Source organism: Labrus mixtus, chromosome 3 (assembly GCF_963584025.1).
Source record: "Labrus mixtus chromosome 3, fLabMix1.1, whole genome shotgun sequence".
Classification (NCBI taxonomy): Eukaryota; Metazoa; Chordata; class Actinopteri; order Labriformes; family Labridae; genus Labrus; species Labrus mixtus.
The window spans coordinates 3,551,718-3,569,781 of NC_083614.1; the positions used below are offsets into that span (position 1 = coordinate 3,551,718).

General features: G+C 42.4%; 1 protein-coding gene and 1 long non-coding RNA gene across 2 annotated transcripts; one reads left to right on the forward strand and one right to left on the reverse strand.

The window, feature by feature from the left end:
* Positions 1 to 4,347: 4,347 nt before the first annotated feature.
* Positions 4,348 to 17,487, forward strand: LOC132955598 (ras-related protein Rab-11B-like). The gene is made up of 5 exons (XM_061028511.1): positions 4,348 to 4,508; positions 9,479 to 9,674; positions 10,678 to 10,871; positions 16,676 to 16,756; positions 16,852 to 17,487. Exons 1-5 carry the CDS (start codon positions 4,469 to 4,471, stop codon positions 16,992 to 16,994), a joined length of 654 nt encoding a protein of 217 aa, XP_060884494.1. The 5' UTR covers positions 4,348 to 4,468; the 3' UTR covers positions 16,995 to 17,487.
* LOC132955606 (uncharacterized) lies at positions 7,013 to 7,869 on the reverse strand. The gene is made up of 2 exons (XR_009665940.1): positions 7,574 to 7,869; positions 7,013 to 7,536 (listed from the first exon to the last, which is right to left on the reverse strand). It is a non-coding gene; the product is annotated as an uncharacterized LOC132955606 (long non-coding RNA).
* Positions 17,488 to 18,064: the final 577 nt, after the last annotated feature.

Below are 18,064 nucleotides of genomic sequence, written 5' to 3' on the forward strand. Positions count from 1 at the left end.
GCAACATGTTCGATGTGTCCTTGGGCAAGACACTAAACCCCAAGTTGCTCCTGCTGCTTCATCAGAGGCGTATGAATGTGTATGAATGGATGAGTTAATACTGATGGTCTCTTTACTCAGCAGCCTCTACCATCAGTGTGTGAATGTGTATGAATGGATGTGTTAATACTGATGGACTCTTTACTCAGCAGCCTCTACCATCAGTGTGTGAATGTGTATGAATGGATGAGTTAATACTGATGGACTCTTTACTCAGCAGCCTCTACCATCAGTGTGTGAATGTGTATGAATGGATGAGTTAATACTGATGGACTCTTTACTCAGCAGACTCTACCATCAGTGTGTGAATGTGTATGAATGGATGAGTTAATACTGATGGTCTCTTTACTCAGCAGCCTCTACCATCAGTGTGTGAATGTGTATGAATGGATGAGTTAATACTGATGGTCTCTTTACTCAGCAGCCTCTACCATTAGTGTGTGAATGTGTATGAATGGATGAGTTAATACTGATGGACTCTTTACACAGCAGCCTCTACCATCAGTGTGTGAATGTGTATGAATGGATGTGTTAATACTGATGGACTCTTTACTCAGCAGCCTCTACCATCAGTGTGTGAGTGTGTATGAATGGATGAGTTAATACTGATGGTCTCTTTACTCAGCAGCCTCTACCATCAGTGTGTGAATGTGTATGAATGGATGAGTTAATACTGATGGTCTCTTTACTCAGCAGCCTCTACCATCAGTGTGTTAATGTGTATGAATGGATGAGTTAATACTGATGGACTCTTTACACAGCAGCCTCTACCATCAGTGTGTGAATGTGTATGAATGGATGAGTTAATACTGATGGACTCTTTACTCAGCAGCCTCTACCATCAGTGTGTGAATGTGTATGAATGGATGAGTTAATACTGATGGACTCTTTACTCAGCAGCCTCTACCATCAGTGTGTGAATGTGTATGAATGGATGTGTTAATACTGATGGACTCTTTACTCAGCAGCCTCTACCATCAGTGTGTGAATGTGTATGAATGGATGAGTTAATACTGATGGACTCTTTACTCAGCAGCCTCTACCATCAGTGTGTGAATGTGTATGAATGGATGAGTTAATACTGATGGTCTCTTTACTCAGCAGCCTCTACCATCAGTGTGTGAATGTGTATGAATGGATGAGTTAATACTGATGGTCTCTTTACACAGCAGCCTCTACCATCAGTGTGTGAATGTGTATGAATGGATGAGTTAATACTGATGGACTCTTTACACAGCAGCCTCTACCATCAGTGTGTGAATGTGTATGAATGGATGAGTTAATACTGATGGACTCTTTACTCAGCAGCCTCTACCATCAGCGTGGATGAAGAGTAGAAAAGAAATAATCAAGCTGAAGTCCATTCACATGTGTGAAGACACATGAGATTGAGATCAGTGAAAGGCCTGAAAAATGTGTCCGACTTGGCAGTGTTCAGTCTGGAATGGTGGAGAGTAGTACAGGAGCTCCACAGGGTACTGTGCTGTCTCCTTTCCTTTTCACCTTGTACACCTCTGACTTTCAGTACGACTCCAGGTCATGCCATTTGCAGAAGTTTTCTGATGACTCTGCGGTGGTGGGGTGTATAAATGATGGGAAAGAGTGGACAGGAATCAATCACTTGCTTCTGAATTTGGATAAGACCAGGGAGATGGTGATTGACTTCAAAAGGAAGAGGACAGAGCCACCACCGCTGTGCATCCTGGGAGAGGATGTGTCTGTGGTGGAGGAGTACAAGCACCTGGGTGTCAACATAGACAACAAACTGAATTGGAAGGCCAACACTCAGGCTGTGTACAAGAAGGGGATGAGCCGACTCTACTTTCTGAGGAAGCTGAGATCCTTCAACGTGTGCAGCAAGATGTTGGAGATCTTCTATCAGTCTGTTATGCTCATGCTACTTGTAAAATTGACACACTATCCTTACATTTAAGTTAACGACATTGTCTGATCATCATTAAAGTGAATACTTTCAACTGATAACGTATCTACACTCCTGCACTTTAACATAAATATCTTTGATTACACAGCCACAAATTTGCACAGCTCTGGATAACCCCCTATATTGTTATTACATATTTACCACTGTCATCATTGTTTTTGCAAACTTACATCTCTTACCTCCAGCAAGTATTTTTTACAACCAGTAGGAATGTTAAGTTAAATCCTTGATGTATAAATCTTTTATGGATATGGATGTTTGATGGTGGAGTTAATGTGAACGAAAAGCAGCTGGTTGGAGGATGAAGGGGTCTACATTTCTGATATGAACCCTGCCTGTAGTCTTAGTCCATCATGCTGACCTTAATGACCGGGATGGTGGCTCCCTCTGCTGGCCATAATAGGGACTTTGTTCTGGTTTCATCCATACACTGTATGTGATCCCTTTTCAGTAAACGTAAACTAAAGCAGCAGAGTAAACTTGATTCAGGGTGAAGGTCTATGGACAGATGTGAGGCTGTATATTGTGTAGCTGAGACAGGACATTTTGGGAGGAGAGAGAGTGGGCGGATGACGTGCAGCAAAGGGCCGAGGTCAGATTCAACCCTGCACCTAGCGCCGGCTCGTCCTGGTCCCGGGGAAGTGGGGAATTTCCATTTTGTGCACCCTCCCAAATATCAGTTCTGCCCACGATTATGCTGAATAGTTGCAACAAATGTTTTTGTGGTTCAGGAAAGTTTACTCGACTTTATTAAAAAAATACTAAAAACATATGACCCACTTCTGTAAAACAGCAGTTTGTGAGTTATTCATGAAGGTTGATCATATTTGAGCTTTATTTCATCTAAATGATCATTCCTCAGCCTTTAGTTTATTGTGCTTTCTCGTTGTTACAGGTAAGATATTTTAATGTTAACACTCGGGGCGGCAGTAGTTCCGTCTGTAGGGACTTGTTTTTGAACTGGAGGGATGCCAGTTAACTTCCTGAGCACTGCAGAGGTGCCCTTGAGCCAGGCAGTGAAACCCCCACCGGCTCAGGAGCGCTCGCTGTGTGCAGCCCCCTCACTCTGACATCCCTCCATTAGTCCACAGCATCCTGTCCGGGCGTGTGTGTGTTTCAGCCCCTCAAGAGACGAGCATTGCAAAGAAGCTTAAAGGCTATAAATGCTGTAGTGTTGCTCCATACTTGTCCCCATACAAACAAACATGAAATACATGAATGTGTGAGAAGCATGTGCCAATACCACGTTAAGAATAGAATCAGAGGATATCTTCTTATTCACTCGTTGACGATGATACACAAATGTGCAGAACACTACATTTAAAGTTAATAAACATTACAACAGCAGTTTGAGAGGCCCCAGTGGGAAAACAGATTTTATTGTTTGTTGGTAGTTTCTCCTGAGCTGTGACGCTGTAACGCAACTCTAACAGCAGCTTCTCTCTCTATGGGCAGAGCTAAACATCTGATTCACCTCCCCAAAATCTTAAACAAGGACTGGCTGTTTGACTTGAAGCACAGGAAGTCACATACACACTCATTCTAAAAAGTCTGTTTTTACAGCAGAGATTAACATGTTTACAGCCTGCTTCAAAAAAACAAATAGGTGTGATGAGCTCATGTCTCGATCGACACACACTGTACGGGGGGTGAATGTTTTGATGACTCATCAGTTTTGATTTGATGAAGGATAAGAGTTATTCACAATAAGGTGTGTAGCTGACCTGATTGACAGGTGGGCGTGGTGTAACGGTTTGTCAGGAGGTTTAAAACCCGCCTCAGTTCCAGCTCTCAGTCTGTAGTTAGGTTGACTGAAAGTTAGACTGAGACAGCATTTCCAGCATGGAGACCGCCATTGATGGGACTCCAGCGTCCCCTACAGGAACAGACGGGGGGACGTCACTCAGGCTGCGTCCATTCATATTTACAGTTTATGGTTACAACAGGCTGCTGGTAGCTTCCTTTGCATTTGAATGTAGCTCATTTCATTTGGGTAAGTATTTTAAATAGGGAGCTGTTTTCAGTGGATCACGAGTGTGTGCAGGAAAATAATTGTTTTCAAAAAGTCTTTTAGCCGTCTTTTAAATATTGGTTTTGCTCCGTGTCGTTGCTCTGTCCCATGTTTTGTCTCGTCTGAGGTCCAAGCAGCTCAATTTCTCTTCACATATAATATCAGAATTGATTTTTCATGAGTTGGTGATGGTGAGGAGGCTGGCTGAGAATCCATGATCTAATTGTTGCCACTTTATTCTGGAAATAGAAAGGGTTAATTAATGCTTTTCATGTGTGTGTTCATAACACTTGCGGACTGCAGAAGTCGGTGGCCCGGTTCATCCCCCGCCCCCTCTAAAAAAGGGTCTGTCTACGCCCCTGCTCCCTGCGCTATGTGCGCATTGTCTCCTGTCATCTGGGCACAGCAACCTGGCGAGGGCAGGGGAACTACTTTCTGTCATCACCCCAAACTCTGAAAGGTGATCGTATCAAAACATGGGGAACAGAGACGACGAGTACGACTTCTTGTTCAAAGGTGAGCGGAGCGGAAACTATCGATAACCTTGTTCGATGTTATCCAGTAAGGAAACGTGCTAGCCCTCGGTTAGCATGTGTGCTAACTGTGTAACGTCAGAGCTCTAACATCAGTAGCTGGTGGCGGCTAAGCTAACGGAGGCTAATCATGCTAACTGAAGGGGGGGGGCAGGTATCTTCTGTTCCAGGTATCTACCCGGCTTTATGTTCCGCTAGCTTACTCCTGAGGGTCTCTGTAGAAAATAATTTAGATCTTAAAGTAGGAGGTCTGTTGGTGAGTTAGCCTCCCAAAGCTAACGGGGTGGATCACCTTCATCCACTAACATGAAGTCAAACTTTATCATCTAAATGAAGTTATCCCAGGCTATAATTATCACGATTATAACTTAATTATTAAGGTGATAATGTTCTCCTGTGTAAATCTTAACAGCCTGTTTATTTGAAACAGTGGTTAAAACATAGTTTACCTTCCAAGTTTACCAACAGCAGCTTTCTCTCTGGAGATGATTCTTCTTCTTAAAGCGGACATATTATGAAGAATCCACTTCTTCAGTGTTTCTCAACATATATTTGTGTGACCTGAGAGTCTACTGACCCACAACATGTGAAATAAACCCATCCAGTCCTTTGTTTGTGGTCTGTATAAGTCTTACATCACAGAGAAAAATGCTCTGTTTCAAATGTGCTCTCCTTGTGATGTCACAGTGGGATTCTGGTAAACATTCATACAATTCATGTAAAAAAAGAAAAGTTAATCTTTGTTAAATAAATGTTTTTTGTTTTTTTTTAGAAAAATACAACGAATATATTAACAACAAACTTTTCTCCCAAAAAAATAAAATAACAGTCGAGGGACACACGGAAAGAGCAGGTGAACCAGTTAATTTCTAATATCAGTCAATTAAAAACACAAAGAAAACATGAGGAAACCTTCCATGTGTATGTCAGCCTTAGTTGCCAATAAGACACCGTGCACATAGAAAAGGAAGGTGATGATTGTAATCAAAAGATTTTCAGTACTGGAATATGATGAAAGAAGGAAGTGAAATAAACGTTAATGAACACAAAAAGACTCATAGGACTGAAAAAGTCGTTAAAAATGGCTTTAATTCTGTTTAGCTCATTAAAGGGAGCATTTCTGTTTGAGTTTGAAAATATGAATGTTGATACATTCTGATGAAGGCTAAATATTATATATATATGTACATATAGGTCTTTTAGTTTAATTATAATCATTGTCTTTTTGTGTTTCCTATAATTTCTTACAATTTGGCCCTTTGGAAGTGAGAATCAAAATAATGTGGCCCACTTTGTCAAATCAAAGTGGCCCATCCCGGTTTTATACTGTTGCCCTGAAACCACGCTGCTGGACTTACTATCCTTGTTAAAGTTACTCAGTTTTTATCTCAAAGGTCGAAACCTGAAGATTTTACAACTGAGTTCACAGGATGGACTTCAGCTTGTTTATTTATTTAGTCTTCTGACTACTCAGTGTTTTTATAACGCAGGTCACAACTACACATTCACACACTGATGGTAGCGGCTGCTGAGTAAAGAGTCCATCAGTATTAACTCATCCATTCATACACATTCACACACTGATGGTAGAGGCTGCTGAGTAAAGAGTCCATCAGTATTAACTCATCCATTCATACACATTCACACACTGATGGTAGAGGCTGCTGTGTAAAGAGTCCATCAGTATTAACTCATCCATTCATACATATTCACACACTGATGGTAGCGGCTGCTGAGTAAAGAGTCCATCAGTATTAACTCATCCATTCATACACATTCACACACTGATGGTAGAGGCTGCTGAGTAAAGAGTCCATCAGTATTAACTCATCCATTCATACACATTCACACACTGATGGTAGAGGCTGCTGAGTAAAGAGTCCATCAGTATTAACTCATCCATTCATACACATTCACACACTGATGGTAGAGGCTGCTGTGTAAAGAGTCCATCAGTATTAACTCATCCATTCATACACATTCACACACTGATGGTAGAGGCTGCTGAGTAAAGAGTCCATCAGTATTAACTCATCCATTCATACACATTCACACACTGATGGTAGAGGCTGCTGAGTAAAGAGTCCATCAGTATTAACTCATCCATTCATACACATTCACACACTGATGGTAGAGGCTGCTGTGTAAAGAGTCCATCAGTATTAACTCATCCATTCATACACATTCACACACTGATGGTAGAGGCTGCTGTGTAAAGAGTCCATCATTATTAACTCATCCATTCATACACATTCACACACTGATGGTAGAGTCTGCTGTGTAAAGAGTCCATCAGTATTAACTCATCCATTCATACACATTAACACACTGATGGTAGAGGCTGCTGAGTAAAGAGTCCATCATTATTAACTCATCCATTCATACACATTCACACACTGATGGTAGAGGCTGCTGTGTAAAGAGTCCATCAGTATTAACTCATCCATTCATACACATTCACACACTGATGGTAGAGGCTGCTGTGTAAAGAGTCCATCAGTATTAACTCATCCATTCATACACATTCACACACTGATGGTAGAGGCTGCTGTGTAAAGAGTCCATCAGTATTAACTCATCCATTCGTACACATTCACACACTGATGGTAGAGGCTGCTGTGTAAAGAGTCCATCAGTATTAACTCATCCATTCATACACATTCACACACCGATGGTAGAGGCTGCTGAGTAAAGAGTCCATCAGTATTAACTCATCCATTCATACGCCACCAAGAAAGCAGTGTGAGCATCTTGGAGTTAATGGCGGAGTCAGTAGAAATGTTTGTAAACATTCAAACTAAGCCCCTCCTCCTCCTGGGCTCACTGCAGGATGTAGTGTGTACGTTTACTGCTTGTAGCTACACTGCAAGCTAACGCACGCTAGCACAAGCTAACTGCTGGTGTTTGTCACCTGCCTGTCCAACAGGAAGTAGACCAACTCCACGTCCACGGGTAAAAGACAACACAAGGTTCACCCTCGTTTTAGAACGAGCTTTATCCACTTGGTGTTTCTCCTCACTCTGATTATATTTTTATCCACTCCTAAACTCACCTGCTGCGCTGTCATTGGCTGGAGGAAACACACCAGCTCCGCCCAGAAACGTCCCGAGTCAACCAGAACAAAGCAGAACAGTAAAATCCAGTCAGAGGACAGAGTCTCTGCAGACACAGTCACCACCACACATGTATGGAGGCCCAGAAGAGACAATGGAGCAGCTTCAATTTAGGAGAAGTCTGTATTTTATTTTGAAGGAACAAGCTGCTGACTCTGTCTTTACTTTAGGAGAAGTCTGTCTTTTATTTTGAAGGAACAATCTGCTGACTCTGTCTTTACTTTAGGAGAAGTCTGTATTTTAATTGGAAGGAACAATGTGCTGACTCCGTTTTGCACGAGGACACATCTGACATGTGGCTGCAGGAGCTTGGGATCGACGACTGACTACCACTGAGCCACAGCCGCACCCCTTTATTGAGTACTGCTAATAAAAACTGTCCTCATCACGTGTGGCGAGCGGGGATTGTTGGGACACACTGACTGATCCTCTGAAGCAGAGACTCAGGAACAGAGGCCTTGACAAACTGATGAGTCAGATTTCCCGTAGAGTATTTGTCAGCTCCTTCCTGCTCGAGTCCTGGACAGCTGTTCAAAGTCTGATAAGGAGAAGGGCAGATAAAGAAGTCAGCACTTTTACTGATACTGACTGTGGCCATGACTGAGTTCTAACTTTACTGTTGAATGAGAATCCTGCACGTTAAGACTAAAGTTGTGTAGTACAGAATATGTGACAGTCAGTGTTTGCATGAAAGATATTAATGAGGCTACATGCAGCACATGAATCATCAGTTATGAATACGTCTCTATCAGATGACATCACAGTCTCGGCCTGGAGCTTGCCCCGTCTGCTGATATCTCTGACTGGAGGAAAGATCGTCACCTTCAACTCATCCTATGAGCTCCTCGTTATCCCAGCCAGTCCGTCTATATTCAACCACAAATAGATAGCACTCACAATGATGACCAGCTAAACTTAGTCTCGATTGCTAGTCATGTGGAAGAGCAGACCTTACCTGTCAGAGCATACTGCATAGCTCCTGGTTCGAGCTCTTGTGATATCACACACAACTCCTGACTCTCAGGTCTCACTGCATGCACACTCAAACCCCTGCAGATGATCCAGAACGCAGCGGTGCATCTGGTCTTAAACTGACATATCGCTCTGCTGTTCACCTCCCTCCACCGGCTCACATAAATCCAGGCCTTAACTGCAGAACATCCCGTTCCCGCCCTCTGCAATCTGGACAATCAAAGGCACCTCGTCCGACCTTCATAACCACCACTCTAAGTTTCAAGTTAGACTCTTCTCTTCTGTCGTCACCCCTCCCAATGGTGGGATGAAATACCAAACTAGATTCAATCTGCAGAGTCCTTTCCATCTTTAAGAAAAAGTTAGAGACCCGACTTCTCCATGAACACCTACGACCTTAAGAATAATTGATGCTTCTGATGATTATGATATTAATCTGTTTGATACACCCGCTGCTTATTTTCAAATCATTTAATCCAGTGTTAAAAGTCTTTCAGAGACTTTAAGATGGCTATACCTCAAATACACACAGAGTAATAGAACCGGTTTTTTTTTTAAGTCTAAAAATTCAACTCATTGCCAATCGCAAACCGCTTTAAACAAATCCCTTAATCTAGGTTCAGTCTGATCCCTGATTGTCTCCATCCCTCACTGTCATCATCTAACGTGAAGCCGTTGGTTTGCACTTCCTGTCGTTGTTTCCTCGTGTTCAGGTCCCTGCTTGTGTTGTGTGTATCCTCAGGTGTTCAGGTGTTCGCTCTGTACCGCCAACAGGTGGAGAGCGTACTGCAGCCCTGGGAATAAAGTTCCTATCAGATAACTTACTGAATGAATTGAATTCACATTTCTGTTTTTGTTTTTGTTGCAGTCGTTCTAATCGGAGACTCTGGAGTGGGGAAGAGTAACCTGCTGTCCCGCTTCACCAGAAATGAGTTCAACCTGGAGAGCAAGAGCACCATCGGGGTGGAGTTCGCCACCCGCAGCATCCAGGTGGACGGCAAGACCATCAAGGCTCAGATCTGGGACACGGCGGGACAGGAACGCTACAGAGCCATTACCTCAGCGTGAGTATTCCTAGAGTGACGGGGAGATGAGGGACGACGCCTCAGGAGCCCCGACATGCCGCGGCTGTTCAGGTCATGTCGGTTTGCCACCAACACGTTGTTAGTTTAAAGAATCACAGATCCACTTCTTTCAGATACCGACTCAGACTCCAATGTCTTTATATCATAACTAACAGTGTTGTTGTTGTTATCTGTAAGGATACACAAAGCTGTAGTAAACATGGCGTTACATTGTGCTGACAAACAGGAAGCAGCAACAACTGTCAGGTTTTTCAAATTAAAAGTTTTTAACTGAAGTGTAGAATTTTATTTTATACAGAAGGAGCTGTTCCATCTCGTCTGAGCGTCGCCATGGAGACGATTTGTGGACTCTTCTTACAGTTCAGTCAGAACGTCTTCAAAGAGAGACTGAGCGAAGTGAGGACGTTTTAAGTGCCCGACCGTATTTCTTAATCAGTGACGTGGATCAGCGCTGTCAGTCCGATATCTGATCAGTAAATTACTTCGATATCAGACCCGATACCGATATAAGATCGGATCAGTCCCATCTCTACATAATGTTGTCTCCATGACGACAGTAAATTAGTTTAATATAAATATCATTGCCAATTATACCTGTAAGTAAGGAAGCACAGGAAGTGAGGATTCTTTCGACCAATCATCAGCCTGCAGTATCTCGTGCCTCCTTTCAGGGTCGGAGCAGTTCGCTTGGCACCCCAACAGAAGGGGAGCCAAAACGTAGGATGGTAAAGATCAGTTATTTTGGTACCTTTCCTGATTGTGGATGTTGAATAATCCAATAAATGTTTTCCGAAATGAACTGAACAGCTTGTTGGACTCGGGGCTTCTGTGCACATGTTGCTGGGAAACTGACTTACCACGAACAACAGCGGCGTTCCAGATCCATGTTTTAGATCCCGGCACTGCGGTTTGGGTTTACACGACCATGATCGATACAATAAAACAGATAAAGTAATTCTATTCTGGTTCATGTCGTCACCAGGTATTACCGGGGTGCAGTCGGCGCTCTCCTAGTTTATGATATCGCCAAACACCTGACCTATGAGAACATGGAGCGCTGGCTGAAGGAGCTCAGGGACCATGCTGACAACAACATCGTCATCATGCTGGTTGGAAACAAGAGCGACCTTCGCCACCTCAGGGCCGTGCCAACTGATGAGGCTCGAGCTTTCGCAGGTAAAGTGTAACACACAATTTCCACATCCATCCACAATCCATGCACGCTGCGTTCTGTCAGTGCCACGGTTTTACTGTGTCCTACGACACGTGCCCTATCCTACGGGGTCCATTTCTGGTCCAAAAATATCGGAAAAATGGAGCAAGCGTTGACCTGACATTGACCAGCCTTGGCCAGTGGAAGGGACTTTGAACCTGGATGTGATTAAAACAATACAGGTGCTTGTGTCTACATATAAGGTAAATCAGAAGAAAGGCAAAAGGGGAAAGAGACGTAAGGAGAAAAGACAAACTGAACTTGGCATTCTGCAGTTGTTTGAAAATGAGGGACAGAAATTGTTAGAAGCTGCAGGAGAAAAAAGGAACATAAATATGCAAGAAATAAAGAAAAATGATAAGGAAGCAGGAAAGTTAATGGAGAAGGTTAACACATCCTTTTCACATACTGCATCAGCAATGAAGCGCCCGCCTTATGAGAAGGAAGTGAAGTTTACTGAGGTTTATCCTCAGCTCCCAGTGATTAGACAGGAGGGCAACTATCACATCACAGATGAGAGTGATAGAGAGAGAGAGAAGGTCCTACATATCTTCACCTGCTAGCAGCCAGTGCAGGGGTGGAAGATGATGGATGCAGGGTTTTAAGAGAGATTGAGAGGACTATAAATAGATGTCTTGTGAACATAAGTGACTCTACCAGTCCAGAAACCAAGCAATTATTGGAAAAGCAATTACAGGAACTGCAAAAAACACAGAGAAAAAGACAGAAGAAGAAGTCTCAAAAGTCTGACACTTTGGGGTATATATTACGTCCAAGAAAAGGAAAGAGACTAGATAAAATGTGTCCAGTAATTGTGTGAGGTCAAAATTTAGAGTATAAACTTGAGCAGCTGTACACACGGGATCACAAGATCTCAGGAGATTATAAAATCACAGGAGAACTACAAGATCACAGGAGAACTACAAGATCACAGGATAACTACAAGATCACAGGATAACTACAAGATCATAGAGAACTACAAGATCACAGGAGAACTACAAGATCACAGAACTACATGATCACAGGAGAACTACAAGATCACAGAGAACTACAAGAGAACTACAAGATCACGGGAGAACTACAAGATCACGGGAGAACTACATGGTCACAGAACTACATGAACACAGGAGAACTACAAGATCACAGAAAAACTACAAGATCACAGGAGAACTACAAGATCACAGGAGAACTACAAGATCACAGGAGGAGAACTACAAGATCACAGGAGAACTACAAGATCACTACAAGATCACAGGAGGACTACAAGATCACAGGAGAACTACAAGATCACAAGAGAACTACAAGAGAACTACAAGATCACGGGAGAACTACAAGGTCACAGAACTACATGAACACAGGAGAACTACAAGATCACAGAAGAACTACAAGATCACAGAGAACTACAAAATCACAGGAGAACTACAAGATCACAAGAGAACTACGAGAACTACAAGATCACGGGAGAACTACAAGATCACAAGAGAACTACAAGATCACAGAGAACTACAAAATCACAGGAGAACTACAAGATCACAGGAGAACTACAAGATCACAAGAGAAGTACATGATCACGGGAGAACTACAAGATCACAGAACTACATGATCACAGAAAAACTACAATATCACAGGAGAACTACAAGATCACAGGAGAACTACAAGATCATAGAGAACTACAAAATCACAGGAGAACTACAAGATCACAGGAGAACTACAAGATCACAGGAGAACTACACGATCACAGGAGAACTACAAGATCACAGGAGAACTACAAAATCACAGGAGAACTACAAGATCACAGAACTACAAGATCATAGATAACTACAAGATCACAGGAGAACTACAAGATCACAGGAGAACTACAAGATCAAAGGAGAACTACAAGATCATAGATAACTACAAGATCACAGGAGAACTACAAGATCACAGGAGAACTACAAGATCACAGGAGAACTACAAGATCAAAGGAGAACTACAAGATCATAGAGAACTACAAGATCACAGGAGAACTACACGATCACAGGAGAACTACAAGATCACAGAACTACAAGATCACAAGAGAACTACAAGATCACAGGAGAACTACACGATCACAGGAGAACTACAAGATCACAGGAGAACTACAAGATCACAGAACTACAAGATCACAAGAGAACTACAAGATCACAGGAGAACTACAAGGTCACAGAACTACATGAACACAGGAGAACTACAAGATCACAGAAGAACTACAAGATCACAGAGAACTGCAAAATCACAGGAGAACTACAAAATCACAGGAGAACTACAAGATCACAGGAGAACTACAAGATCACAGGAGAACTACACGATCACAGGAGAACTACAAGATCACAGGAGAACTACAAGATCACAGGAGAACTACAAAATCACAGGAGAACTACAAGATCACAGAACTACAAGATCATAGATAACTACAAGATCACAAGATAACTACAAGATCACAGGAGAACTACAAGATCAAAGGAGAACTACAAGATCATAGATAACTACAAGATCACAGGAGAACTACAAGATCACAGGAGAACTACAAGATCACAGGAGAACTACAAGATCAAAGGAGAACTACAAGATCATAGAGAACTACAAGATCACAGGAGAACTACACGATCACAGGAGAACTACAAGATCACAGAACTACAAGATCACAAGAGAACTACAAGATCACAGGAGAACTACACGATCACAGGAGAACTACAAGATCACAGAACTACAAGATCACAAGAGAACTACAAGATCACAGGAGAACTACAAGGTCAAAGAAGAACTACAAGGTCACAGAACTACATGAACACAGGAGAACTACAAGATCACAGAAGAACTACAAGATCACAGAGAACTGCAAAATCACAGGAGAACTACAAGATCACAGGAGAACTACACGATCACAGGAGAACTACAAGATCACAGAACTACAAGATCACAGGAGAACTACAAGATCACAGGAGAACTACAAGGTCAAAGAAGAACTACAAGATCACGGGAGAACTACATGATCACAGAACTACATGATCACAGAACTACATGATCACAGAACTACATGATCACAGAACTACATGATCACAGAAGAACTGCAAGATCACAGAGAACTACAAAATCACAGGAGAACTACAAGATCACAGGAGAACTACAAGATCACAGAAAAACTACAATATCACAGGAGAACTACAAGATCACAGGAGAACTACAAGCTCATAGAGAACTACAAAATCACAGGAGAACTACAAGATCACAGGAGAACTACACGATCACAAGAGAACTACAAGATCACAGGAGAACTACAAGATCACAGGAGAACTACAAGATCACAGAAGAACTACAAGATCACAGGAGAACTACAAAATCACAGAAGAACTACAAGATCATAGATAACTACAAGATCACAGGAGAACTACAAGATCACAGGAGAACTACAAGATCAAAGGAGAACTACAAGATCATAGAGAACTACAAGATCATAGAGAACTACAAGATCACAGGAGAACTACAAGATCACGGGAGAACTACATGATCAAAGGAGAACTACAAGATCATAGATAACTACAAGATCACAGGAGAACTACAAGATCAAAGGAGAACTACAAGATCATAGAGAACTACAAGATCACAGGAGAACTACACGATCACAGGAGAACTACAAGATCACAGGAGAACTACAAGATCACAGGAGAACTACAAGGTCAAAGAAGAACTACAAGATCACAGGAGAACTACAAGATCACGGGAGAACTACATGATCAAAGAAGAACTACAAGATCACAAGAGAACTACATGATCACGGGAGAGCTACAAGATCACAGAACTACATGATCACAGAAAAACTACAATATCACAGGAGAACTACAAGATCACAGGAGAACTACAAGATCATAGAGAACTACAAGATCATAGAGAACTACAAGATCACAGGAGAACTACAAGATCATAGAGAACTACAAGATCACAGGAGAACTACAAAATCACAGGAGAACTACAAGATCACAGGAGAACTACAAGATCATAGATAACTACAAGATCACAGGAGAACTACACGATCACAGGAGAACTACAAGATCACAGAACTACAAGATCACAAGAGAACTACAAGGTCAAAGAAGAACTACAGGAGAACTACAAGATCACGGGAGAACTACATGATCAAAGGAGAACTACAAGATCATAGATAACTACAAGATCACAGGAGAACTACAAGATCAAAGGAGAACTACAAGATCATAGAGAACTACAAGATCACAGGAGAACTACACGATCACAGGAGAACTACAAGATCACAGGAGAACTAGAAGATCACAGGAGAACTACAAGGTCAAAGAAGAACTACAAGATCACAGGAGAACTACAAGATCACGGGAGAACTACATGATCAAAGAAGAACTACAAGATCACAAGAGAACTACATGATCACGGGAGAACTACAAGATCACAGAACTACATGATCACAGAAAAACTAGAATATCACAGGAGAACTACAAGATCACAGGAGAACTACAAAATCATAGAGAACTACAAGATCACAGGAGAACTACAAGATCATAGAGAACTACAAGATCACAGGAGAACTACAAGATCATAGAGAACTACAAGATCACAGGAGAACTACAAAATCACAGGAGAACTACAAGATCACAGGAGAACTACAAGATCATAGATAACTACAAGATCACAGGAGAACTACAAGATCACAGGAGAACTACAAGATCAAAGGAGAACTACAAGATCATAGATAACTACAATATCACAGGAGAACTACAAGATCACAGGAGAACTACAAGATCAAAGGAGAACTACAAGATCATAGAGAACTACAAGATCACAGGAGAACTACACGATCACAGGAGAACTACAAGATCACAGAACTACAAGATCACAAGAGAACTACAAGATCACAGGAGAACTACAAGATCACAGGAGAACTACAAGGTCAAAGAAGAACTACAAGATCACGGGAAAACTACAAGATCACGGGAGAACTACATGATCACAGAACTACAAGATCACAGGAAAACTACAAGATCACGGGAGAAATACAAGATCACGGGAGAACTACAAGATCACAGAACTACATGATCACAGAAGAACTACAAGATCACAGAGAACTACATGATCACAGAAGAACTACAAGATCACAGAGAACTACAAGATCACAGGAGAACTACATGATCACAGAAGAACTACAAGATCACAGAGAACTACAAAATCACAGGAGAACTACAAGATCACAGGAGAACTACAAGATCAAAGAAGAACTACAAGATCACAGGAGAAGTACATGATCACGGGAGAACTACAAGATCACAGAACTACATGATCACAGAAAAACTACAATATCACAGGAGAACTACAAGATCACAGGAGAACTACAAGATCACAGAAGAACTACAAGATCACAGAGAACTACAAGATCACAGGAGAACTACAAGATCACATGAGAACTACGAGATCACATGAGAACTACGAGATCTCAGGAGAACTACGAGATCAAAGGAAAATTACGAGATCACAGGAGAACTACAAGATCACAGGAGAATAAAGATATAAACGTGTAAACAACATGTCTCTTTGTCTTTCTGAGGATGATTTGTTGTTCTTTCTGTTTTGTTGATAAAGTGATGTGGAAACAGGATATTGACTAGAATGGCGTTGTCGTACTGCGTGCACGGACTATGTGGAAAGAGTGGTTACAGAGCACGCCATGCCCGTTTGTTTCATGATCTGTGACATGAACTGATATTTGTTTCTTTTCTCTCATCAGAGAAGAACACCCTCTCGTTTATCGAGACGTCGGCTCTGGACTCGACGAACGTAGAAGAAGCTTTCAAGAACATTTTAACAGGTTTGGATGAAACGTTAAAGTTCACGTCTCTACGGAGGATTTCACTGTCGATGTGAAACATGTTTCTTATTTCTGTCTTTACTTTCCACTTACAGAAATCTACCGCATCGTGTCACAGAAGCAGATTGCAGACAGATCTGCACACGATGAGTCTCCGGGCAACAACGTTGTTGACATCAGCGTCCCCCCGACCACTGACGGCCAGAAGAACAAACTGCAGTGCTGCCAGAGCCTGTGACCATGACGTCCATGGCGTGATCATCCTCCACCTGTCCACACCCGCCCCAATATCACCTGTGCACTTTTTGTTTGCCCTGTCCATGGCCTGTCGCTCTCCTCTCTGCCTCCTGTCCCCGTCTGCTACCGGACTCTTTCTGAACTCGCTCGTGCTCTTCTTCTCACGCCCTGAAACCAAACTTCCAGAAGCCTCTATGTCACGTTGTCATGGAGACAAGGTGAAGGAAGGAGGCGGCGCCGATGAAGTCGTTTTGACCCGAGCAGAACTGAAACTCCTGTCGTGCACAGGGAGGTTGTGAAGTACATTTCAAAGGTGACCACTAGATGGTGCTGTGTAAATAAAGAACAGAGTGAAGCAGCATGATGTGACATCACAGAAGTTCTCATGCCATCCTCCTCGTGTATTTATTGAACAATATTTGGCTTCATTCGTCATTGTTTTACTTCAGTTCAAGAACTGTAGAAATACATTTACAATAAAATGCTCAACAACACTTTTGTGATCTCAGTCCCGTCTCTTAATTTAGCTTAGGACAGTTTTATTTATTTAGAGATATATAGACACTAATCTGCACCTCAAGTTACAGAACTCTGCATGGCCTGCCGGTTCACATTCACACATTTCTGACAACAAAAGGAAAGCAACATTTATCAGTTTCAACCACTGAACCAGATTCTCACCGTGTCCCAGCGGGGCGATGAGCTATAAAACGGTCCCAAGAACTGGTGGTCAGGGGTTTGATCCCCAGCTCCTGCAGCCACATGTCCGATGTGTCCTTGAGGAAGACACTTAACCCCAAGTTGCTTCTGCTGCTTTGTCATCAGTGTGTGAATGTGTATGAATGGATGAGTTAACACTGATGATGTAGGCCGTGCATGAATGAGGACGGCGGTGGTTATGGGGACGACACAGTCCGATGGTGGTGGCTGTGCGTCGGGTGGTAGTAGTGTCACCTAGATGAAAGTTGGGGGAGCTCCGCCCACTCAAGAGCCCGGCTTCTGCTGCAAGAACAAGGCCTCCTGGGATTAAAAATATATTAACTGGGTCCCCCCCCACCAGCCCATTTGAAA